Source organism: Colossoma macropomum, unplaced genomic scaffold (assembly GCF_904425465.1).
Source record: "Colossoma macropomum unplaced genomic scaffold, Colossoma_macropomum, whole genome shotgun sequence".
Classification (NCBI taxonomy): Eukaryota; Metazoa; Chordata; class Actinopteri; order Characiformes; family Serrasalmidae; genus Colossoma; species Colossoma macropomum.
In genome coordinates this window covers 20,111,323-20,137,173 of record NW_023494789.1, presented here as the reverse complement: position 1 = coordinate 20,137,173, position 25,851 = coordinate 20,111,323, and the positions used below count along the sequence as shown (strand labels likewise).

The 25,851-nt window shown below is 39.1% G+C and overlaps 1 protein-coding gene and 1 long non-coding RNA gene across 2 annotated transcripts in view; both read left to right on the top strand.

Annotated features, from left to right (window-relative positions):
• cep170ab (centrosomal protein 170Ab) overlaps positions 1–25,851 on the top strand; it is a 74,999-nt gene that overhangs the window by 43,324 nt on the left and 5,824 nt on the right. The window contains exons 18-20 of the mRNA XM_036570451.1: positions 8,557–8,691; positions 10,829–10,917; positions 11,176–11,269. Coding sequence (XP_036426344.1) covers positions 8,557–8,691; positions 10,829–10,917; positions 11,176–11,269 — 318 coding nt within the window. The remainder of the gene's footprint in view (positions 1–8,556; positions 8,692–10,828; positions 10,918–11,175; positions 11,270–25,851) is intronic.
• LOC118808068 lies at positions 21,205–23,914 on the top strand. Its single transcript, XR_005007257.1, has 4 exons — positions 21,205–21,785; positions 22,265–22,452; positions 23,472–23,550; positions 23,651–23,914. It is a non-coding gene; the product is annotated as an uncharacterized LOC118808068 (long non-coding RNA).

The window sequence follows — 25,851 nt, the reverse complement described above, 5'->3', positions numbered from 1 at the left end:
CCACACCTGATACAGTCAAGTGAAGTAGAAAGTACACCCCATGAAACGTTCAGACACTTTCAACATATTCGGAGACACAGATATCAAGTCTTCATTTAAACAATGCTGATAGATCAAGGTGATAAAACAAGTGACACTTAGAATTCACATTTTTGGTTTTTATATGATTGAAATAAACAGTAATGCAGTTTTCTTGTGGAAAAATTAAGTACAACTTTTAAACCACTGCCAACTTGTCTGGGCCAGGTTACCCCAGCAAATTTAACTTGAATTCCTGCAGATAGCTATTGCATCTGCTGATGTAAAACCCCCTCTGTTGACTTGGATGAACTACCGCCCCTCTGGATTTTTTGCCAGTTGTGGCAGTTTATGACATCTACTGGGAGTTTTGCCTATTCCTCCATGCAGAATTCTTTCAACTATGCAATGTTTGTGGGTTTCTTGCATTTACAGCCTGTTTCAAATCCTCCCACAGCATTTCATTTGACTATTAACTATTCCAAAACCTTGCATTTCTTTCTTTTTGATTAATTAAGTGACCCTTATTAGTCCCACAACGGGGAAATTTCTCCTCCGCATTTAACCCATCCGAACAGTGAAACACCACATACACACTAGTGAGCACACACACTAGGGGCAGTGAAGTTGCTCACTTATCCACAAAAGTAAAACAATTAAGTGCAGTATGTTTTTTTGTTTTTTTTTACATACTTTGTCAGACAATGTCCTCCACAAATATTGGCACCCCTGGTAAAAATGAGCAAAACAGGCACCAAAAAAATCTATATTGCTTATCTGTAACGTATGAACAGAAAGCAGACGCTCGCGGTTTGAAAACAAAAAGGAAGCTTTACTTGGGGAATCAGGGATGAGCACCATAGTCAGATAACGAGCATGGGTCAGTTCCAGAAAACACAGCAAGATGAGAATGGCTACCATAACAGACAAGGGCAAAACAGGTCGAAGTCCACAAAACAAGCAAAGGGTCAAAATCACCAATCCAAATAACGTCAGAAAAAAGTCAGAGAAAACGATAAGAATAAAGTCATAACTAGGAAAACAAGAAATAAACCCCCAGTAGTTTCGTAGAGAAAACAATACCTCGCAAAGATTCTAACTAAAGCCCGGGCTTAAATATTATCTAAAACAGCTGCAAAGCATTAGTATTCAGGTGAACTTGAGCGATGATTGGAGGATGAGGATCTCTCCGGAGTCATGTGACTTTGCTGAGGAGTCTGGGAAATGGAGTTCGTGTCAGAACCCGCGAGCGAGGGAACTAGCTCCGTCTGATGAGTGGCAGAAAGCGTGACATTATCCTTTTGATTTTTCATTGAAAATATTAACAAGTATATTTGTATATCTTAACAAATAACCTTTTTCGAAGTACAATGACTGAAAAAAACTAAATCTCATCAGGAAATAAATATTTTCTCAAATCTGTGTGTGCCACAATTGTTGACACTCCTTCATTTAATACTTTGAACAGTCTCCCTTTACAAAGATAACAGCTCTGAGTCTTCTTCTATAATGCTTAGTGAGACTGGAGAACACATGGCAAAGGACCTGAAACCTCCATGCAGAATCTCTCCAGATCCTTCAAATTCCAAGGTCCTTACTGTAGACTATCCTCTTCAGCTCAGCCTACAGGTTTTCTGTGGGGTTTGGGTCAGGGCAAAACCTTAATTCTGTGGTGAGTGGAACTTTTTATGTTGATTTGTATCGTGCTTTGGACGCCATATAACCCAGTGTATGTCAAAATGATAATGTATGCGATGACGTGGGAAATATGTAAAGAATTTCCCATGATGTTGCGTGGGAAAAATGTAATGAATTTTCCCATGGAATAACGTGAGAAATATGTGATTTTTTCCAATGATGTACTGTGGGAAAAGTGTAAGCAGATTTTCCCATGTTAAGAAAAAAATATGTACATTTCATTTTAAAGTGTTGTAAATGTTAAAAAAGCATGTGTCGTTAAGGAAAACAATAAAATGCATGAAAAAATTGGCAGGTTGTACCGGTCCATACCATGATGTGTGGGAAGTTTTGGGAAAATAATTCCCAACTTTTGTCTGTTATAGAGTGTGGGAACAGTTTTTAAAAATGTTCTCAGTGTGTGCTATACAGTATGGCTCAGGGGAAAAGTTGTGAAAAAATTTGCATGATATAATACCATGGTGTTATGGTGTGGTAGAGGGGCATGTGTGACGTCTCCAACTGTGACTAATAACTGAACAGGTGTTGGAGCTTTTTCACATAAATAAGACTATTAAATAGTGAAACAGGACCATTGTTGCAAAAAGACAGCCATTATGGAACTGTTTGTGAACAATTCTGCTGGGTGTGAAGCAGAGGTTTTAGACCTTTGTTTGGAATCAGAAGTGTTGTATGACTCTGACCCAGATTCAGAGAGTGTTAGGATTGTCCTTACAGAAATAACTTGCATCTCAGATGAAAATGATTCTGCGACACCACTGACTGCTCAAAAAAGACCAAGTGTTATCGTTTCCAATGTCATCAAGTCACCTCCGGCCGAAGCGTGCATCGTGCTTTCAAAGAATGCCTTCAAGTCACCTCCGTAAAGACCAAGCCTTACTGTTTTAGAAGATGTGAATGTAACCAATCACAAAACAGTACAAATATTGCCACTAGCAAAACATTGAAATTAAACACAAAAAAGGAATTAGTAACTCATTAAAAGATTCCTTTACTCACTAATATACATTAGTAGAAGTAAAATTAATATGATTTGAAAATAGGAACGTAAAAATCCATCAATATTTTACTGAAGTACAACTACTAGAGTAAATGTAACTAGTTACTACCCACCTCTAAATAGGTCTATAAGTAGGTTTATATGTCATTAGCATGACAATGAAAGGCAATTTTGAAACAATATGTTTTGCCCCTCTACTTTTGGAGGTGTGGTGCCACCCCTGTGCCCAGGATACATTTGCTTTGTTTGCTAGAAATATGTTTTGCTGCTGCAACACAGACTCAAACTATTTAATTATAACCATTGCTTCACCTGTTTTCCCTGTTTCTGTATTTTAATAATTGTATACAAACGTTGTTTACTATCCAATGTCGACCAGAGGAGGATGGGTTCCCCTTTTATATCTTGGTTCCTTTCAAGGTTTGTTCCTCTTGCTTTTAGGGAGTTTTTCGGTAACACTTTATATGAATGTCACCTTTGTAAGCATCTATAAACGCATTCATAACATGTTATAATGCATGCATAAGACATTATAAACATAGCTATAAATATTTATAAAAATGCATTATACATTATAGCCATGTTTATTATGCATTATGAATTGTTAACACAATACATTATAAGCACTGATCATAACAAATTATAAGAGCTCATAAGTTGTTTTTGTCCACTCTAAGTAAAGTGAAGCGTACTATACTAAAGCCACCTCCAGTGTTAAGAGTGACGCTTCAAGTTGAAGTATTTACTGAGGAATTTACTGAAACACTAAAACATACAAAATAAAGCACATTACAGGCTTCAAATGTGAGAGTTTAAACTAGTGCTGCCATCAGTGTTTTACCCAATGTGGGAAAGTCAATGTACACCACCGTCAGCTTGGTATTTGTCTTTATGCTCTCCAAGCTGGGACTGACTTCTTTGGCACTGACATTATAACATAACGTTATTAACACTATTTATAATGCATTATATTAACAATTCATAATGTATAATAAACATGGCTATAAAGTGTAATTCAGTGTAATTCTTTTTTAAATATTTATAACCATGTTTATAATGCCTTATGAATACATTATAACATGTTATAAATGTGTTTATAGATGTTTACAAAGGTGACATTCATAGAAAGTGTTACCAGTTTTTCCTTGGCACTGTCACCATTGGCTTGCTCATGGGGGCTTGGATTTTAAGCTGCTTTGTGACCCTTTGTAAAAAAGCGCTATATAAATAAACTTTGACTTGAGTTGACTCTGAAAGGGGCTGATGGTTTCAACAGACTGAACACTTTCTCTGAATATCATGCAGACCTTTCTTAAAATCATAAAGTCGTTTTGACAGTACTTGGATTTTTTCTTTTTTTAAATAAAAATTGCCTCATTTTACTGTTTTGTACCAGTTTATAAATTTGGCCCCTCATTGGGATACACAAGTGAATATCTGTACATTGCAAGCAACAGATAACCACCCACATAACACACTTATCTGCTGAAAATAATAGAGAAAATAGTATTTTTTTCTCTTTTGTCTGAGGTGCAAATTATCTCTGCTGGAGCTGTCTGTAAGGACGATTCTGACACACTTTTAATCAACCTCTGTGAAGCTGCCCCCCTTCCCGTATGTGGTCAGAAATGGAATAAAAATACTACTATTCCTTTGTGCTAGTTTGTGCTGTATGAATCATCATTTGTGCTGTCAGCATTGTTGAGAAATTAAACATTATATTTTATTATCTGTGATCACTCATAGCCCCAATATACCTTGCACAAAAATTAGTCTCATTTGTTTGTGCGGGGTTGTGCTGTTAAAAGAAACATTTGTGCTATTTTAATTCTCAAGTTATAAAGCTATAATGTTAAAATGAGTGATGTCACTCCACCCCCATCAGCAGCTAAACTGCACCAAAGAAGTTTCATTCGTCTGTGCTTTTTCCAGAATGAGAACCGTTATGTCTGATGTTAACATATAAAAACATTACAGATGTGCTTTGACTGCTTCATGCTGTAATATTTTTTAAAGGTTACTTTTTTTTTTATTAAGAAGCACAATAAAAATCAAATAAAGCTTCACTGGAAAAAACACTGGATTTCCAAAATAAGCTTTGTAATAACCAGAAGCTCTGCACCATCTTATTAAAAGTAATATGTTCTTTTTTTTAATATTATAATCAATATATTATAAAATAATATTATAAAAAAAATTCTGTTTTTCATATTTAATGTTCTAGCTCATTTCAATCACTGAGTTGGGCAAACTTCAAATTATTATTTTTTATTTATTATTTTTTAACTACACAGCTTTGAAATTTTGTATGGTTATAAGAACTAAATTGAAATGTAATCTTTTAATTTATTATAATTTTTACAATTTTTCTATGGAAATCTTTGAGACTGGACAAGTCGTGGTTAAGTTGGCATGGAACCAAGAGGGAATATCCACAAAGATTCCAGAGTGTTGTTGGGATAAAGCCCACATTGTTTCCTGTTAAAGTCTACTGTGTTCTTGATGGTTCCAGTAGTTAGCACAAGCACACATGATACATTGAAGGACCAACAGTAATGTTTTATTCCTTAAACTAAGTGCAATCTTACAAAAACCCTTGATTCATAAAAAAAATTGCTTTTAAAGAGCAAAGTAGTAGTTTTTAATCATCACTTTCAGTCAGCTCTTGACTTCTACTCAGTGCAATGAGTAGTGAATAATTGAAGCTGAAAAAGCCAGATAACTCTGTTGTAATCAGGGACAGCAGCTTCTCAGGAGGCAAAAAGGCCTTTCTCAGATCTTCATCATCAACCAGTGCCAATCCTGTGGTAAATGATGTCATCACTCCTGACAAAAACAGTTTATCCAATATCTTAAGAATTAGAAGAACTAAAGAAATCTTTTAACGGCACAAATGGAGCCCAAACAAAGAGACCATTTTGGTGTAATTTGGAAGTTGATGGGGGGCTGAGTGACATTTATTTAAAAAAACCTCTAGCCTATAACTTGATAAATACAACAGCATAAACATTTCTTTTAACGCACAAACCAGCACAAATGCAGCGCAACAAATGAGACTTTGGTGCGATTTAGCTGGACTGAGTGATGTCAAACCTTATTGCTTAATAAATTGAGAATTAAAATAGCGCAAATGTTTATTTTAGCAGCCCAAACGCAGCACAAACTAATGTGACCATTTTGGCAATTTGGACATTGATGGGGGGCTCAGAGAGGTCACTCATTAAACCTTTTTGGCTTTATAACTGAAAGATTTAAAATATCACTAATTTATTTTAACAGCACAAATGTAGCACAAACAAATAAGAAAATTTTTGTACAATTTAGATGTTGATAGGGCTGAGTGACTTTACAGAAAATATGATGTGTAATTTCTCAAAAATGCTGCCAGCACAAACGATGATTACTACAAACCAGCACAAACGTAGCACAAATGAATGGTATTATTTTTATTCCATTTCTGACCTCTTGGTGACCAGCTTCAGGGTCGGAGTCTTACAAGACACTACTGGTTCCAAACAAAGGTCTTTTTCCTCTGTTTCGCACCCAGTGGGGTATTATAATTTTTGCAAACGGTTCAATAGTGGCTGGCTTTTCACAACAACCATGGTCCTCTTTACCTGTTTTTATTCATGCAAAAAGAACTCCAACACCTCTTCAATTATTAGTCACTCTTAAAGGTGAGAGGTCTTGTCAATTCACCACGCACACCACAACCCCTCTAACATACCATTACACCATGGCATTGCATCATGTAAATTTTTTCAAAACTTTCATACAGCACACCCTGGGAACATTTTCAAAACTCTTCCCACACTCATACCAGACAAGACTTGGGATTGAGATTTTTTCCTAAAATTCCCACACATCATCATGTGGACCAACACTACCTGCCAAGTTTTTGCTTAATGTTTTACATAATTATATACGATTTTTTTCACACCTACAACACTTTAAAATGTACATAAAAAACACATTTCAGCAGAAAATTTGCTTACACTTTTCCCCTAGCACCTCATGGAAATAATTTCACAAATTTCTCATGTTATGTCATGGAAAAATTCTTTACATTTTTTCCCACGTGATGTCATTGCATACCTCATCCATTATTTTGATGTATACCGGGTTCTATTACTACTTATACAGGTGGTGTTTAATTGTAGTTTGGAAGATGTTCTGACCACACGACCTAAAGAATGTCTGCAATTCCATATCTGGGATCCTTGGAGATCCTTGATTCAAACCATCCTCCTCCCTGTGTGTGGGATCAATATAGACATACGCTATATAGACAGAAGTATTGGGACACACCTCCTAATTATTGAGTTCAGGTGTTTTAGCCACAACCATTGCTAACAGGTGGATAAAATTAAGCACATAGCTTTCCAGTCTCAATAGACAAACACTGGCAGTAGAATGGATCATACTGAAGAACTCATTGACTTTAAACATGGCACTCCTAGGAGCAATGACAGCTTAGACCATGCAAACTCAGAGAGTGGGGCCAGTGAGTGTTGATGCACACAGTGCCTATCCTTTGTTAAATCATTCACTAACAAGTTTTAAATTGCCTCTGGAAGCAACATCAGCAAAAGAACTGTGCATCAGGAGCTTCACAAAAGGGAGCAGTGGAAAGGCATTCTGTGGAGTGATGAATCACGCTTCTCTATCTGGCAGTCTGATGGATGAGTCTGGGTTTGGCAGATGCCAGTGAGAACGGTATCTGTGTGACTGCATTGTGCTAAGTGTAAAGTTTGGTGGAGGAGGTATAATGCTATGGGGTTGTTTTTCAAGTGCTGGCCTAGGCGTCTTAGATCCAGTGAAGGGAAATCTTAATGCTTCAGCAGACCAAGACATTTTGCACAATTCTATGCTTCTAACTTTGTGGGAACAGTTTGAGGAAGGTCTTTTTCTGTTCCAGCATGACTGTGCATCAGTGCACAAAGCAAGGTCCATAAAGGCATGGTTGAGTGAGTTTGGTGTGAAAGAACTTGACTGGCTCGCACAGAGCCCTGACCTCAACCCCACTGAACACCTTTGGGATGAACTAGAACAGAGATTGCAAGCCAGGCCCTCAACATTATTGCCTGACCTCACAAATGCTCTTCTAGATGAATGAACAAAAACACACTCCGAAATCTTGTAGAAAGCTTTACCAGAAAAGTGGAAGTTGCTATAGATGCAAAGGGGGGACCAACTCCATAGTACTGCCTATGGATTTAGAATGAGATGTCAGAAAAGCTCCTGTGGATGTAATGTCTAGGTGTCCCAATATTTCTGTCCATATGGTGTATGTCCTCTTCCCAGCAGATTCCTAACATCTTCACTTGTTTTAAACTTCTTAATAATTGACCTGATAGTGAAAATTGGCATTTGCAACTGTTCAACTATTCTCTAGCCATTTCCTGATTTGTGCAGGTCAACAACCTTTTGTTGCACATTATTGCTGTATTCTCTGGTCTTTATTCTCTGGTATATATTCCCAAGTGAAACAGAAAATCATGGCTGACCATTTAGGTGTTCCTAATCAGTCAGATGAACTTTACAATATAAAATATGAACAGGAATACACTTCAGTTAGATTTCACTCTTAAAAATTTGTAAAGGTTCCAACAATTGTGGCACACACAGATTTAAGAAAATATTTATTTCATCATAAGATTTAGTTTTTTGGTTTTTTTAGTTGTTTTTCAGTAATTAATAATGTTTTTTACAGCTCATTTTGCTCATGATTACCAGGAGTGCTAGTATTTGTGGAGGGCAGTGTATGTCAAGCAAACGGTAAAAGTTGAAAAGGGCTATATATAAACTAATTCCAAATACTCCTTTTGTTTCTGTTTGAGATTGAGGGGCGAGTGCTTGTGGACAGGCTAAGCAGCAGTCCAGATATCAGCAGCACAGCTGTTGAATTGAGACCTCGAAGCTCCAGCAACCAAGAGCCTCGAGCCATCCGTCGTCAGACCTGGAACAGGGATGAGGTGGGTCCTCTTTATCATGTGTCGCATGTTGTTTACTACTGTACCTGTACTTTCAGTGCAAGTAGTGTATTCACACTGGAAAATGGTGGTGGTGGTCACCATCCCTGGTCCTGGAAGTGTCTACGTTCCTGCAGAGTCTAGTTCCAGCTGTTGCTTTGCTCTGAGTGCAGCATGTTTAGCTATGCTTCTTTCTCCGTCACTAGTGGCAGCAGTTTTACTAGCTTTGTTTGTGAGAATTTTCGAGTTATTTTCGTGCTTGACAGAGAAGATTATACAGTTAGAGGTGTGCATCTGGAAATTACAAAAAAGCATGGCTGACTGATTGCTATCTGTTTGTAAATGTAAAGGGCAAATCATCTGTTCTTGCAAAAGTGAAGTATGGTGATTCACAAGGCTCTGTTTTAGGACCTAGATTATTCACATTATATATGCTACCGCTGGGTACCATTATCAGTAAACATGGCATCAATTTCCACTGCTATGCTGATGACACACAGTTATATATATATCAACCAAAGCAGATGTTAAACGTCAACTTAATAAGATTGAAGACTGTATAAAAGACATAAAAGACTGGATGTCGAGTAACTTCCTCCTACTCAACTCACATAAAACAAAGGTTCTTCTTCTTGGTCCAAAAGCTGCTAGAAACAAACTTAACAATTAAACTTAACAGTTTCTCTGTTGCATCAGGTACATCTGTAAAAAACCTTGGTGTCACGATAGATCCCGATCTGTCCTTCAATGCACATATAATGAATATTTCTAGAATAGCTTTCCTGCATCTCCACAATATTGCTAAATTAGGAAATGCACTGTCTCTACAGGATGCAGAAATGCTAGTTCATGCATTTATTACCTCCAGGCTGGATTACTGTAATGCTTTGTTGTCTGGATGTTGCAGCAAAAGCCTTAACAAGCTTCAGTTAGTCCAGAACGCTGCAGCCAGAGTCCTCACAAGAACCAGAAGGTTTGACCATATCAGCCCAGTTTTATCAAACCTACACTGGTTGGCAGTTAAATTTCATGTTGATTACAAAATTCTTTTACTGACATATAAAGCTCTAAACGACCTTGTCCCTCAGTACTTGAGTGAACTTCTCTCTTATTATAAACATTCATGCCGGTTTAGATCAAAAGTTGCTGATACCTAGAATTAACACAGTTCATCAGGGGATAGAGCCTTCTCATACAAAGCCCCCCAGCTTTGGAACAAACTTCCAGTCAGTGTTAGGGACTCAGACACAGCCTCAGTCTTTAAGTCTTGGCTAAAAACCTATTTGTTTAGTTGAGCCTCTGGTAATTAGTTTTTCCTGTTAAATAAAAGGTGCCGATCTGAGGGTTCATGGACATAGAGTATTATGGGAGTGTTGGTGCTGTCATCCCGCTGCTCTCACGCTTTCACTCAGGTTTGCTGGCGGTGGAGCGGAGAGGTTCCCTCATGTCTCTGTTACCTTTCTGGCTCTCCCTCTTAGTTAGGCTGTAATAGCTAGACCTGCTGGAGTCTCTGCTGCACTCTATTAATACTGTAAACTGTGTGGTCTGATGCTGTTGCTTCTTCTGCGTTGATCGGGTGCCGACTCCTTGCCAGCCTTCTGGACTGGTTTGACCACCATGGAGCTTCCCGCTTTACAACGCTGTGCGAACCTCATCTGCATGAACTGACCTTTCTGATGATAATACTACTGCACAAACTCAAACAATTTAATTATAACAATCGCTTCACCTGTTTTTTCCCTGTTTTGTATTTTTAATATTTTATACTAATGTTGTTTGCTATACAGTGTTGACCAGAGGAGGGTGGGTTTCCCTTTTGAGTCTTGGTTCCTCTCAAGGTTTCCTCCTTTTGCTTTTAGGGAGTTTTTCCTTGCTACTATCGTCACTGGCTTGGTCATGGGGGCTTGGACATGGATTTTTCTGTAAAGCTGCTTTATGATGACGCCTGTTGTAAAAAGCGCTATATAAATAAACTTGACTTTTGCAGGAAAGTAGATCTCCCGGAGGAGGGTTGGTGACCATTAGTAAATGGATATAAAATGGATACTTCTTGTCCAAAGTATCCACTGTAAGATGTGATACGCCCTAATATTAAAGTTGTGCTCAGATAACCTGTGCTGTACATCTTTCTCTTACACAGGCTGTGCTAGACAGTTTGGTATTGGCATCTGTTTCTCAACTTTCAGCTAAAATCAGACAAGGAGTGGACAAGACAGCCAGCAAAATCAGGTATCCATTTATATTCTGTCAGTGTTCATTTCAATTTATGTAACTTTAGTTTTACCCAAGTTTTATCCATAAGACTAGGGATTTTGTATCAGTGTGGAGAGCAAATAATGTTCATGCAAAAAACTGCAGCTGTACGATTTCTCTATTTGTTGACTAAACATTTATATACTAAAAGAAAAGTAAATTATAAACTTTCTACTTCATTTTTTGTATTTATTTGTAATGTCCTGGGTATGTAACACAATAGCTTTTCTACAGAATTTTGTTCAAAGATAAAGACAAAAAGTGGGCCGAGCTTGAGAGCAAACTGCAGATGGAAAATGAGGTGCCACTCCTCAAGACGTCCAACCAGGTCAGTGCTCAAAACTGAGACATAATAAAATATTAAAATCCACAGGAAAAATATTGAGAAACAAAATGTCCAAAATATGTTGCAAATACAAATAATGAGTTAAAGATTACAATTCATTTTCTCTCATTCTATGTTTATTACTAATTTTTCCAGTTTTTCATTTAAATGTTTTCCATTTGCTTGTTATGCTGATATATTTTTTGCTTCTGGAATCGCTCTTTTGCTTCTGCAAGTTTTCTTTTGCTTCTGACTTTTGCCACTTGTTAACAGGGGGCGGGTCTTAGAAGAGGGCTTTCACTTGCACTCTCTATTGATCAAACGATTTGGAGTGACAGGTCTTCTCAATACATAGCCACTCAGCATAACCACCCACAGCATGGTGAAACACGTCATACTGAGTGCTGCTACAGGTCCAGCGTTGTTGTGGCATATCTGACATTATGAGCAACGTGTGTAATTATTTTTAATTGTGTGCCTTTTGTTAATTGTTTTTCCGTTTCTAACCCTGCTGCAATAGAAAAACGGAGAACGACCCTATTTGGAATTTTATCAAAAGCACCAGAGAATGCAGATTTTATTTGTTTTTTTTTCTATCTTTCCAATGCATCAGAACATATTGATATATACTGATTTTCTTCCTTCATACCTAGCGGAAGTTAATAACAGATATACTGGTCATGTAAACGTCACCGTTCTGCTATGGTTTTACACCAAACTTTACCATTATTTACCATTATGGCTTCGTTCCAACTCTATAAGAGTAATAACAGAGTCACGTTACGAGAGGACTGTGGAAAATATCAGCCAGACTTTCCAGGTAAGCAGTTAATCCTAAAATGCTTTGATTAGTCTTTCATTAGTAACATATTAGATAGATTAGATAGCTAGCTAACTAACTATTGTAAGTAACTACCTAGCTAGCCTAGACTCAACAGCATTACTGTAAATTAGTTCATTTAGCCTACCTTACCTTACCTTACTAGAAATTAACTTTTATTAGCAAAATGTTATGATTTTATGAATGTGTCTCACTTTAAGAACAAAAAGTCAGTGTTTAGCTAATAGTGTAGATGAGGGCTACGGGCCCTCAAGCTAAAATAACTGTGCTAGCATCTTATTGTTGTTTGTACAGAAAGCCATACATACAGTTGTATTTGTTTAATGCAGAAACCTAATGTAGTGTTTATTGCAGTCTGAAATTGAAGACCTATTACAGAGTGCTGTATGATAAAGTGGACAATGAGTGTAGGTACAAGGAGGTGCACTTAATGAAAAAGTATATTGTACCCTGTATTTTGAAGTTTTACTTTAACTTAAAGCATGGCTGAAAATGGTAGCAGTATTCACAGTTTATGTGACTTTCATCTTGCTGTCTTCTATGAATCAGATTAACATCAGCACTCTGTATTTTACAGATTGTAACAACTTGGCACTTTTCACTAATGAAAGTGGACATTTCAGTATCATCGACCTTCATCCTCAAGGACATTAAGAAGTACATGGGGTGACCATAGAGCGGTCAGGACCGTCTCCAACAACCTCAAGCAGACCGCAGTTTAGTTTTATGCGCTCTGCACCATCAGCTACATCTGGGGCACCAGTATATATGGGCACCCCAAGAACACCATTAGCAAGATCATTTCAAAGGTAAATCAGAGTTAACAGTGACAGCTGTTGGCAGCTAAAAATCCCAAAAACTCTTGATCTAGTTAAATGGCAGTCTTTGTTCTGATTGTCATGATGCTTCTGTGCGCAATGTGGTTTCCACTTTAAAAATCTAAAACTTAGTTTTACAAATCTAAAACCTAAATAAACCTACTTCTAATTGTTGTAGTTTTCTTTTGTTTCTCAGATCTGTTCATCTTGCAGATCTTAAAGAGGGAAAGCTGATTCCCACCAGAGTCATCATACTGTGATTTACAGAGGTGGACACAAATGTTTCAACAATGCTTCACAAAATCAGAGAAGCTCTGAGCAGTGAAGACTCTTTTGTTCTGACAGATGCACAAGGCAATGAAATTCTTGACATTGAAAGAAACATGAGGTAAAGTCTGTCTTCATTTGTCTTTGAAGGAAAAAGTTACTCACCAAATCATTTCAGTTCCTTTAATAATCTTGTTGTCTATGTTGTTTCATTTGGATTAAATTTCTTAAAACTTTATTTATTGGTGGAGATTTCTGGTAGGTGTTTCACTGCTTTCTCAGAGTACTGAAGTAGTGTCAGGATGATATTTGGATACTGTAAAATGGCAAGGCAAGATGGGAATGTTTCCCAGATTAATCACTTAAACTTTGAAGAGGCAGCTGGGTTCCTTTGTTGTGCATCTGTCACAGAGAAAGTGCTTAGTTTTCCTAATCCTTCAATGGTCATCCCAAAAAGTGGGACAATTACTCACTTGTTAGTAGAAAACAAATAGTGGCAGAGTGATAAAGGCTTAAATTTGATTGTTAATTCTGCAATTAATGAGTTGCCTCCACAGTAATTCTCCACTCGGGGGAACCCGTAGCACACACACACACACACACACACACACACACACACATTGTCTAAGCCGCTTAACCTCCTGGGTCACAGGGGGTGCTGGAGCCTATCCCAGCAGTCATTGAGCGGAAGGCAGGTAACACCCTGGACAGGTCGCCAGTCCATCACATGGCAGACTCACATATATACACATTGAGATACACTCTCACAGCCACACCTAGGACCAATTTAGTATCTTCAATTAACTTGACTGCATGTCTTGGCACTGTGGGAGGAAACCCACACAGACACAGGGGGAACATGCAAATTCCACCCAGTCACAGGATGCTGCCCACAGGATGCTGCTGACTAGATATTTTTGGTTGGTGGACTATTCTCCTTCCAGCAACGACACTGAGATGTTTAAAAACTACAGCAGCACTGCTGTGTCTGATCCACTCATAACAGAGAAACAAATGGACTAATATCATCAGCTTCAACTCAAAAAAGTTCAAAAGCTGCCTTAAAATTTCAAGTTTTGACAACCACCACTATTACACACAAAGGTGTAAAACAAGAAAGCTACATTCCAAACAGGCACTCTTTCCAACTGGAATACGATGGAAAACTGCAGCATTTTCTTTATACAGCCATGGCTCGGCACAGGATCCTGCATGTGTGTTACATTAATAAACATGACAAATATTGCTCCTAATGTCAGACATGCCAGCATAATCCTTTTTGGCAATATTGATATCAGTACGAAGTGCAACACCATATTTGAGGAAGATCACCACTCTCAGAGTGGGCATGGCTACATGTTGAGAAGATCTGTCACTCCAAATCAGTTGACCAATAAAGAGTGTAGGTGAGCGCGCTCTTCCAAGACCTGCCTCCCAATAAGTACCAAAAGTCAGAAAGAAAAATATCGAAAGAAAAATCGAAAAAAAAACCAAATAAATAAATTAGGCAAAATGAGTATTAAATTTACATCAGAATGTGAAAAATGAGTAATAATGTTTTTTTTTTTAAATAAGTTTTATTTAACTCTCATTATTTGTATTTGCAACTTACATACTCAATATTTTCTTTGCTGATTTTAGTATTTTATTTGAAACTACTTAGCATCATTCATGATTCCTACATGTTCAAAGAGTAACTACACCCCACTATTTTCTGCTAACTCCACCCCTAGCTCATCTTTGAAAAATCCTCAAAAATGGGAGGGGCACTGCAGTGATGTTCGAGTTTAGAGGTGGGGCTAGGCTGGAGGGAAACTGCTGTGTTCTTATAACTAGCTGATGTTAGCTACCAGAAAATACAGAGAGTGACAAAATCAAATGGCACTTTTGGACAGAGACATCTTATGAGGTTAACAATTTTTTTTCATCACCATACCTATCCTCGATGGGGGAAGGTGTTTCTGACCAGGCAGGGTGTCCTTAGCCTTACCAATATGAGCCACTGACTCAAGCTGTCGAAGAGTTAGAGTCAGAAAATGATCGGCAGTGAGTAGGAGAGGTGTCAGAATGGTAGGAAATCCCCTAAAACCGTGATAGCTAGCTTCTAATTATCTGTTCAGCAAGATACACATTCAGTAAAACCCAAGTCCTAAATTCTTAGGTGTATTGAATTATGAACGAATAAAGTGTATTTCTTCAAATATTTTCAATAAGTTTCAGTAATTTTGACATCAAGCTATGACAGACTTCTCATGAGCACTGTACAAAGCTCTCAGGCTTTATGAACATTTGCTGTAGGGAGGTAGCCAACCTTTGTAACCTAAGCTAGTTAGCTTATGTTAGCTGTTCTCTAGCATTACCAGCATCACAGTCTAGCTTTTTAGCATGCTGCCAATTTACCTGAGAAGTATAACAGAGATACCGTATCATACCATACAGGTTATTCACAGATGTGACAGGTTGGGGGTCATACACTGCCTCACCGGTCATCCAGGGTTTGCTGCAGTGGCCCTAAATCCTTACCTTCTGCAAGTTGTTCATGGCACTTGTCAGCATGTACAAGGAGATTTGCAAGAATCTTCACTTAATCAGTCCAGCAGGTTACCTAATCTTACATTTAATGTTATGAAATGTGCTATTCATAACATTTTTATTTCAAACTAAGTTTAATTAGGTTTTTTACAGTTCTTTACAGTTGTTACAGACATCTTGCATACTGCAACTGTGTGGGGCAGTGCTGGGGGGTATAAAGGTTTTATTTCAGCACATGCATGTGGTTATCCCCTCTTCTGCGATTTAGAGAGGAGTACCTTGAGAATGATGGAGCTTACACAGGATTTCTTCTCCCGCTTGATCTTAAATAATTTGCATGTATAATTCCATTTATCTATTTATTAATAACTGAAATGACATTCACACAAGATACCACATTCCGATATACATTCAGAGAACACAGTTACAAAAAACAACAGGCACACACTTCTCTGTTGTAATACTTATACATCCACCGTTTACTGCAGCGGCTGTCATAGGGGCCCGGGGCACGGGCGCATTCCATAGCGAACTAAAATGCATAGTAGCTTAAAACTAGGTATGTTGCCTTGAGAGGTACAATATGACTTGGCCATACACAATAAAATTTACAATAAAATTTGGCCTATTACAATCTAAATGTACTATGTTTAACTGCTTACAGAATGAACAGCTGAAATATTACCTGGGTATAAATGCAACAATAAAATATAGTACCTAATAAGGTAAAAAGCAAAAAAATTATTACCTATTACCATAATTTTTTTTCTCAATAGAAATAACACCACTGGACAAGGCCTAGGTGAGTTAAATGACCCCTAGGTTAAATAGAAAAAGTAAGACAAACTAGTGTAGCAGTCAGTCACTAGACAGTACACATAACTACACTCTTAGACATACAGTAAAGCAGTGCTTTTAAATCCTGCTCCTGGAATCCCCCTGCCCTGGGCAGTTTCAACAATGTGACATCAATATGTCTATTCCACCTAATCAACTGATTATCGAGCACTTCATGAGCTGCAGCAGTTATGTTAAAGCAGCGAATAGTTGAAACTGTACAGGACAGGGGTCCAGAAGCAGGATTAACAAAGAGTCCAGTAAAACAATCTAGAATGTAGCACTGAGATTTACCTAATTCGTCTTTCTGAAAAAAGCCTGGGCCACAGCCTCCAGGGTGCATAAGAACAGGAGAGGCTCTGGCTGACAAACAGGTAGAGGCTTTCGCTATATAGTTTTAAGCTAAGTAATCAGGTGCTGCAAAAATAGCAACATATTGGGAGATGAACCTTGGTTTACACTTTATTTGTTGCTCCCTGATGCAGGCAGGCTTGAGGGCAGGAGTAGGCTCTTGCTGGTGCAAGCTGGCATAATGAAAGGTGGAGGTTCTTGGGGGTGAAAGTTGGCATAATGGCAGGAGGAGGCTCTTGCTGGTGCAGGCTGACATAAGGACAGGTAGAGGCTCTTGCTAGTGCATGCTGGCATAAAGACAGGTGGAGGCTCTGGTTGGGAAAACAGGAGGAGGCACTTACTATACAAGAATCGGGTATTTTTAGAACAGATTTTTTTTTATATAGTTTACTACCACACAGTGGCAAGGAGAGAGATAGATAGATAGATAGATAGATAGATAGATAGATAGACAGACAGACAGACAGACAGATAAAAATGTATTGATCCCGAAGGAAAATTGCAGTGTTTCAGTAGCAACACATATAATTTCACATAAACTTACATATACTATGCAGAAAATAACAATAGAAATAAAAATAAACATAAGTATAGGAGTAGAAATAAAGTATATCTATTTGCATATTTACATAGCATATGAGACAGATTTCAGTTCAGACAGCAGAAGATCAGTACTCTCTCTGCAGTAAGGAGACTCATTGTAGAGCCTTATAGCAGTGGGTAAAAAAGATCTTTTACAGCGCTCTTTAACACAGCACAGCTGTAACAGGCGGCCACTGAATGTGCTTCTTTGTTTATCCACTGTAGCATGCAGGGGGTGTGAGGTGTTGTCCAAGATGGCTAACAGCTTGTTGAGCGTCCTCTGTTCTGCTACAACCTCCAGAGTTCAGTTTGACTCCTACAACAGAGCCAGCCTTCCTAATAAGTTTGTTTATTTTGTTCAGAGCACTTTTGTTAATGCTGCTGCCCCAGCACACAACAGCATAGAATAAAGCAGGAGCTTAGTGCACACCAAAAGCCTCAGCCTCCTCAGGTAGTAGAGACAGCTTTGGCCTCTCTTGTACACTGTGAGACTGTTACAGCTCCAATCCAGCTTGTTATCCAAATGCACACCCAGATACTTGTAGGTCCCAGCCACCTCCACATCAACTCCATCACTAGTGACTGGTGCCAGCACCATCTCCTTAGTCTTACTGATGTTTAGCTGCAGCTGGTTCAGCTTATACCAGTAAACAAAGTCCTTCACCAGCTTCCTGTATTATCCATGAGATGATAGATTCATCCACCTGTGTCAGCCATAGCTTCTCCCCTAACAGCACAGGCTGTATGGTGTTGAATGCACTGCAGAAATCAAAGAACATGAACCTCACAGTGCTGCCTGATGTGTCCAGGTGAGAGTACGTTCTGTCCAGCAGGTAGATAACTGCATCATCCACTCCAGTGCCACCCTGGTTTGCAAACTGCAGAAGGTCGAGAGCTGTTCTGACCAGAGGTCTCAGATGAGCTAGCATCAGCCTTTCAAGTGTCTTCATTAAGTGGGATGTCAGTGCAACCGGTCGATAATCATTCAGTGCTATCGGTTGCCTTTTCTTGGGGACAGGAACCACACAAGATGTTTTCCACATAACTGGGACTCTCTTCAGGCTAAAGCTCAGATTAAAGATGTGCTGAAGAATTCCACACAGCTGCTCCACACACAGTTTCAGCACCCTAGGTTTAATGCCATCAGGTCCTGCTGCTTTTCTCTGCTTGAGTTTTTTCAGTTCCTTCTTCACCTGATTAGCAGTGAATGTATTATCACTGGACATTCCAATGGGGGGGTGGGGGGTGAGAGGCATCCATTGCAAACAGTGGTTGCTGATGGTCACAGGTGTGAATGGCTGTGGTGGAGGAAGGTGAGGCTGGCATAGTTGTGTAGATGTGTTAATCTGTGTAGGAGACAGACACGATGGAGCATGAGAGGAGCCATTGTCAAACCGCACAAAAAACTGTTTTAACTCATTCACCCATTCACACTTACCCTCTGCTGGAATAGGGCTGCGTTGGTTGAAACCAGTGATGTCTTTTAGGCCTCTCCAGACATCACGAGTTATTCAGCTCTAGTTTGTTTTCCAGCTTGGACTTGTACCCCTCTTTGGCCTTTTTAATTGAGGTTTTAAGCTCTTTTTGTACGCTCTTCAGTTCCTCCCTGTCTCCTGCCATGAATGCTTTCTTCTGGTTCAGCAGACGGACAGTCCTAATCGGACAGTCCTGGAGGGTACAACAGAGTCCACACAGAAGTTGATGTAGTCAGTGATGCATGATGTTATGGCATCAATGTCCTCACCATGTGGTTCACACAGGACATCCCATTGTGCAGCCTCCAGACAGCCCCTCAGTGATTCTATAGCCTTAGGTGACCACTTCCTCACAGTCCTTGTGGTCACTGCCTGTCTCTGAACCAGGGGTTTATACCACATGTTGAGGTGAACCAGGTTATGGTCTGAGCGACACAGTGGTGGGAGAGCTGTGGATTTGTATGCGTCTTTAACGCTGGTATACAGCAGGTCCAAAGTCTTGTTCTCTCTCATCTTGCAGTCCCCAAACTGGCTGAAAGTGGGCAGACATTATGAGAGGGAAACATGGTTGAAGTCTCCAGACACTGCAATGAATGCACTAGGGCTCTGGTTTTGCACTCTTGCGATGGTCGAATGGATGACGTCACACGCTGCGTCTGCGTTAGCAAAAGGTGGAATGTACACAGCGCACAGGATGGCGTGAGAAAAACCGCGTGGGAGATAGTACGTACGCATAGCTACAACACACAGTTCAGTGTCCGGCTTACAAATTACTTCTTTAACCGTGATGTGACCAGGATTACACCATCTGTTATTCACGAACACAGCCAGCCCTCCTCTCTTCTTCTTACCAGTTTGTTTGCGGTCCCTGTCCGCCCTCACAGTAGTAAAACCATTGAGATGAACGTGAGAGTCTGGTACGCATGGGCTCAGCCATGACTCAGTGAAGCACAAAATGCTGCATTCCCGGTATTCCCATTGTGTCCGTGTTACAGCATTCCATTTTATTAGCCAGTGACCGTACGTTCCCCATAATTACTGCAGGAAGATTTGGTTTATATCACCGCTTCTTTTCCTGCTGTTTCTTTCCCACTCTGCAGCCCCAGTAAGGACGTCTCAGCTCCGCTGGAATCACTGGCCACTCAGCGCGATCAGCTGATTCCTCGTGTAGACAAAGCGAGGGCACGCGGTGCAGTCGTACTTTGAAAGTTCTGTTGAATGATCCATTAAAGTCAATACAAGTTTAAAAAAAGTTGTATAACAACTTTAGACTAGAAATAGAAAAGAAAGAAAGTGGGTAAAGAGACACTATTTACAAAAAAAAATAGAAGACGCAGACACGGAGCTACTGGAACAGGCAGCCACCTCAAGCGGCGCCGGAAGTGGAATTTCCACTTAGATAGTAAATATTATGAAATCCATTTCTTACCTTGTTTGTACTTCATTTCTTGTTCCTGAAACATGACTAGCTGCACATTTCATAATAGAAATAATAATGATGCAGACTTTCTTACCTACACAATGCACAATCAGATACAAGTGAGCTCTCAATCTCTGAACCTATCTTTTGAATTTCTGGATGGTTTCACATGTGCCTGGACAAAGACATCATGCAGGCCAGTTGAATCAGTCTGGCATGCCATCTTCCCTAAAAAAGAAAATGTCATTATACTATTACTATCTTATTGTTTTTTTCTTTTATCAATAAATAAAATATCAGTAGGCATGGGTAAACATCACATAACCACCAAGCTGACTCACAAAATACCACTCGAAACTCGCAAATGTGGCAAAGTTAAAAGAAAAAGCTAATACTTCTCACCTAAATATGTGAGTTACAACTGAATCCATGACATTGCAGTGTTGATAAGCTGAGTTTCTTTAGACATGTCAGAGAGACATGCAAGTTTGGCATGCAATGTGGTAGAGAACCGACATATGTAGATGATGCCATCTAATAGTTTATTTACTGATAAAAATTACAAAGGTTTCGAGTTGGCTCAATTTTTTCTTGTGTTTTACAGCGTCAACTAAGGTAGCCAGCTAGCTAGCTAGCTTATCATATAGAACAAACCTATGCAGAGCAGAGGGGGCTCCAGGACTGGAGCTGGAACTACAGTGGTACATGATGGTCTAAAACGCTTGTATGATTGCAGGTGCCGTGAACTTCTTAATTGTTTTCCAGTCCAGCAACTGTATCTCGCACTGGAAGGCTTGTTGTCGTATCCACCCAGAGAGCGAGGCCAATTGGCTCAGTGCACGTAACGCTCTACCGGTGTTGTATCCGATTCAGTTCCCCCTGGAAATCATGTTTCCTTTGAGAAATCAGATTCTCGGGCACGCGCATTCAGCAAACAGAAACCAACGCCAGGCAACACTGGAACTACGGGAGGCGAAAGGGTTTATTAACCACCGCTCGTGAAAATAAAAATATAGTCATCACGATAGCTTCATGGTTACGGTGGTTAATAAGCACAACAAACACAGAACTGACATTTCAGAAATAATGTTATATCACAGTGAACAGAATTCGTACAAAAACTGATTCTGGCAGCATTTTACTGGGAAATACTTTTCGTATTGCTCTCCGCCGGTGGAAACACGCTTTTTTGTTTCATTTCCGGTTAGCAAAACAACGCTAGCACAGATGGACTTTGACGCTGGTTTGTCAACAATGACGTTTTACATGGGATGTTTGCAAGACCCTTTTCAAATGATGGACAACGATGTTCATTGCATCGTCAAGACATTAACCGTGGCTTCTTCAAGCAAAAAGAAAAAGTGTTCAAGATGTACATCTACTATGTACTATGAAGGTAAGTGTTCTGTGTCAGCGCTAGCACAAAGCTAGGTGTAAATCTAGGTGTTTGCTCTAGCATATTAAACCAAACAAAAACTAATTCAGAAAACTAAGTGCTAAGCTGTCGTATTTGTCTGTTAAACAGACTGATATTAACTATCACAAACCGTAAACCAAGGTGTAAAGGCAAAGAGAGAATGGCTTTGTTATTTTTTCAGCTATGAAAAGTAAACATTAAAGGCAACAATCCCCAGAAACTGATGTCTTTTGTTCAGATGTTACCTGATTTACTTTATTGTAAATACTGCAGGAGCTGTTGAAGTGTTAGTATCAAAATGATACCTAGACAAAAATGTTGCACAACACTTTAGGCTATGTACAGTGTTTTTTCCCTGACAGATTGTATGTTGTAAGTAGCTGTAGTTTTGTTTTGTTTGAATTGCACTTAATAATGTTTCCTCATTAATGTATGTGCTGCTTCCTGTATTTTTGCAGATTGTTCTAAATGATTCAAGACCAGTCTCTATGGCCCCTGCTCATGTGTTGCTGGGACCACTTTGTGCAACCATGTGGTGGCATTGCTTTATCATACCGCATATTATTCACAACTGCAAATTCCTGCCGTTCCTCCTGTCTTGAGCTGCACAGAGAGTGACCAGCAATGGCACAAGCCAAGAACTTTGGTAAGTTATAATATTCCAAACTTGGGATATAATACTCTAGCCCAGGGTTGCTATCCCTGTTCTGTGGCTGTATCTGAACAACCGAATGAAGCTTCCCTTCTTACTTGAATATACTGACAGAACTGACATACATGTAGCACCACGTGCCTACCAGATCATGTAAAATCAAGCAAAGCAGATGAGAAAGGAAGTTTCATTGTACTATTCAGACAATGTTTTATATTTACCCTCATGCAAAGTTTGGTTGCAACTATAGACAACACAGCTGGCTCTAACTGATTAAAATGTTAGCTAGCGCAGTATTTCCCAATCCTACTTCCTGGCTCTACCTTAGCTAACACGCTTCCACTCATCAGCTAATCACAAATTGAGGCGAATCAGACTTGTTACTGTAAGACGAGTTCAGAAATGTAGGTCCCTGGAAACACTGGCCTAAAGTTGGAGGTCAGTGTTGCAGGGCTAGGCAACCCTGAAGTAGCCTTTATCAGCCAACTATTAAAAATATATTAACGAATACATTCTGCCCATTTTATTGGGGATCACATACAATGCATGCAGATGAACAGATAGACTGCAATCTGTAATTCCTGAACTACAAAGTTGACCTGAAAAAATAGTAACAAATAAAGTGACCAGTAAATATACCTATTCAACGTAACAGGGCTCTTGCTTTGCATAAACAAACTCTAGTAAGCACACACTGTTAAAATAACTTACATATGAACATATTAGTATAAAATACTTACTAGTATAGTCTGTGAGTTATTTAACCATGCACATTAGCAGTTTATAAGTATAAACAGTAATTCTCAACTCTGATCTTTAAGGTCCTCTGCTCAGCACATTCTAGTGCTTTCTCTGCTCGAACACACCTAAATTAGCCTAAGAAGTGCCCACTAATGCGATGATTAGTTTAAACAGGATTTATTGAGAGTGGAGAAAACACTAAAATGTGCTAATCAGGGGGCTTTCAGTAGCAAGACTGAGAACCACTGACATAGGATATGTATCTTGCCTAGGTGTTAAGCCAGGACCTGTGGATAAAATGGCTGTACTCTTAGCAAGACCTAAGCAAAGAGCAGTTTTTGAGGGTGTACGGTAAGATATGAGTGTTGACATGCCTATTTAATAATGCTGGTAATACCAAATGGATAAATAGTGGAGTTAACACTATGATATAAATGGTTGTTGTTCACAGGAGCACTCTGTACAAAGCGATGTCTGGAGATCTGCCAGACCTCTCTGTCCTGCATGTGGCTGAAGTTTAAAAGGAAACTTTAGACCTAATGCTATATATTACATGTTATATTTTGTGTTTTGATTTAGGTTTAATTCAGATTTTTTAAAGCTTTATGTAAGCCCAATGAGTAGCTACAGAAAGCAAAATGTGTGAAACATGTCTTTGGCACAGTTCTGATTGCCATTATAATTGATGGTTTGGAGTTATTAAAAACTGTCAAAAGAGAAAGAGTGATGATCACAAAGCATTTTAATTGTTTCAAAATAAATGGATGTATTTGCAGTTTGCTTGTCATTGTTTATATTCATTTTCAAGTACAAATGTTTCACCTGATGACTGACTATTTGTAAAAGCAAAGTGGTCATAGTTTTAACTGCAGAAAGTGTACAGGAAAAGAAAAGTGAATACATGGAAAAGATGCATTATGCATATGTAGCCTCAAATATTCGCTTTACCACAGATTCCCAACTTTGGTCATGGAGGACCCCTGCCCTGCAGTTTTCCCTTCTTTAGAACACCTACTTCAACTCATGAAGGCTTGCATTAGCTCATTACCTTGATTAGACTAGACAGAAGGAAAACACAGTGAGAGGGAATTCAGGACTAAGGCTAGGAACCAGTGGCTTCCAATATATTTCTGCATTAGCAATAATAACAAAACAAATAATAACAAAGCCCATAAACAGTTACAGACAAAGTCTGTTCAAAATCCTGTACGTGCATGAAATCCTGTACCCTTGGTAAAATATTTTGGGCAAAAGTCCTCTTTCTGTATTTCCACTTGAATAAGTACCTAGGTACTTGCTTTTAAGCATACTTAAATATCAAAAGTTATATTATTGAGAGGTTAGTTATTCTGATTAAGGAGATCTGTGTGGCTGCAGAAAGGAAATTGTGAGTTGGCTGGTCATTTCTGCAGCCACAAAGGTCTCCATAATAGAATGAATTCATCAGAATAACACAAGCTCACATTTATTTTTCTTTTGACATTTAATTACATTTAAAAGCAATTTCAACTCGAGCAGAAATACAGTTAGAGGACTTTAACGCAAATATTTTACCAAATATATCTCTTCTTTCACTTAATTACATGGCCTTTGTCCATCACTGCCAATGCCATCACTCATCCTTTCAACCAATTAATGCCCATTTTTTGACCAGAGGCCCATTCTGGTAATTGGAGAGAAGACATGCCACAGTGAACATCTGGTTGATGCTTCCTGTAAGGGAGAAGGGTATAATGGTCAAATAATTTGTTTTCTTTAATTTGCTGTATCATTCTCTCCACATGCACCCTTAGGCGTGCAATATGCTGGGTTTCTGCTCTCTTGTGTAGTAAAGCAGCCTGTGCACGTTGCAAGGAACTTGTCTGCTTTAATGGCCGTGTGAGGTGTCAGAAAAGACATGATGCCTGACTGCCTGAAGATGTCATTGTTGCTAATAGAGTCCTGATAGAGCGCCAACATAAATGTCACCTCTCCATGTGGTGCCATACCCAGCATACCTTTGAAAGCACAGGGGGGCCTAAATACTTGAAAATACTTGATTGTGCAGCTGTAAAGATGATGAGGTCTGGTAGCGAAGCTCTGTGCAGTCATTGACTACCTGTTTGTCTGGGTACCTTGAGAACTCTTTGGGCAGATGAACCTTTATAACTTCTGTCGGCATCCAGACGCACACAGATCCCAGCAGGTTGTAAAGGTAGTTGGCCCATGTCATAGTGATTCGGCTGACGGTGGTGGGCTTCCACAGGGGCACACAACTGGGAGCCTCCACATGCCTGACTTACACAAATAATTTTTGATGTTGATGGTTCAACAAGACTCCATTAGATAGTCATAGGAGGCAAATCTAGATAGATATGTGGTGTAAGTGATCAGCATAACTACTGTATTGGAACAAATAAAAACATTTTCCAATTAACAAAGGTAATACTCTGTAACAGTGGTTCTTAAAACAGTCTTTGCTCCCTAGCAGGCAGTCAATATATTTGCTGTATCCTAACCCCCAATACACCTGAACCAAGACATTAAGAACACTAAATATGGTAAAGGTGTGTTGGGAGCTGGGTTACAGCAAAAGCAAGGACTATCTGCTAAGGTGCAAGAACTGATTTAAGAAACCCTTGTCTAAACAGGCTGTCTAATTATGTGCAGTAT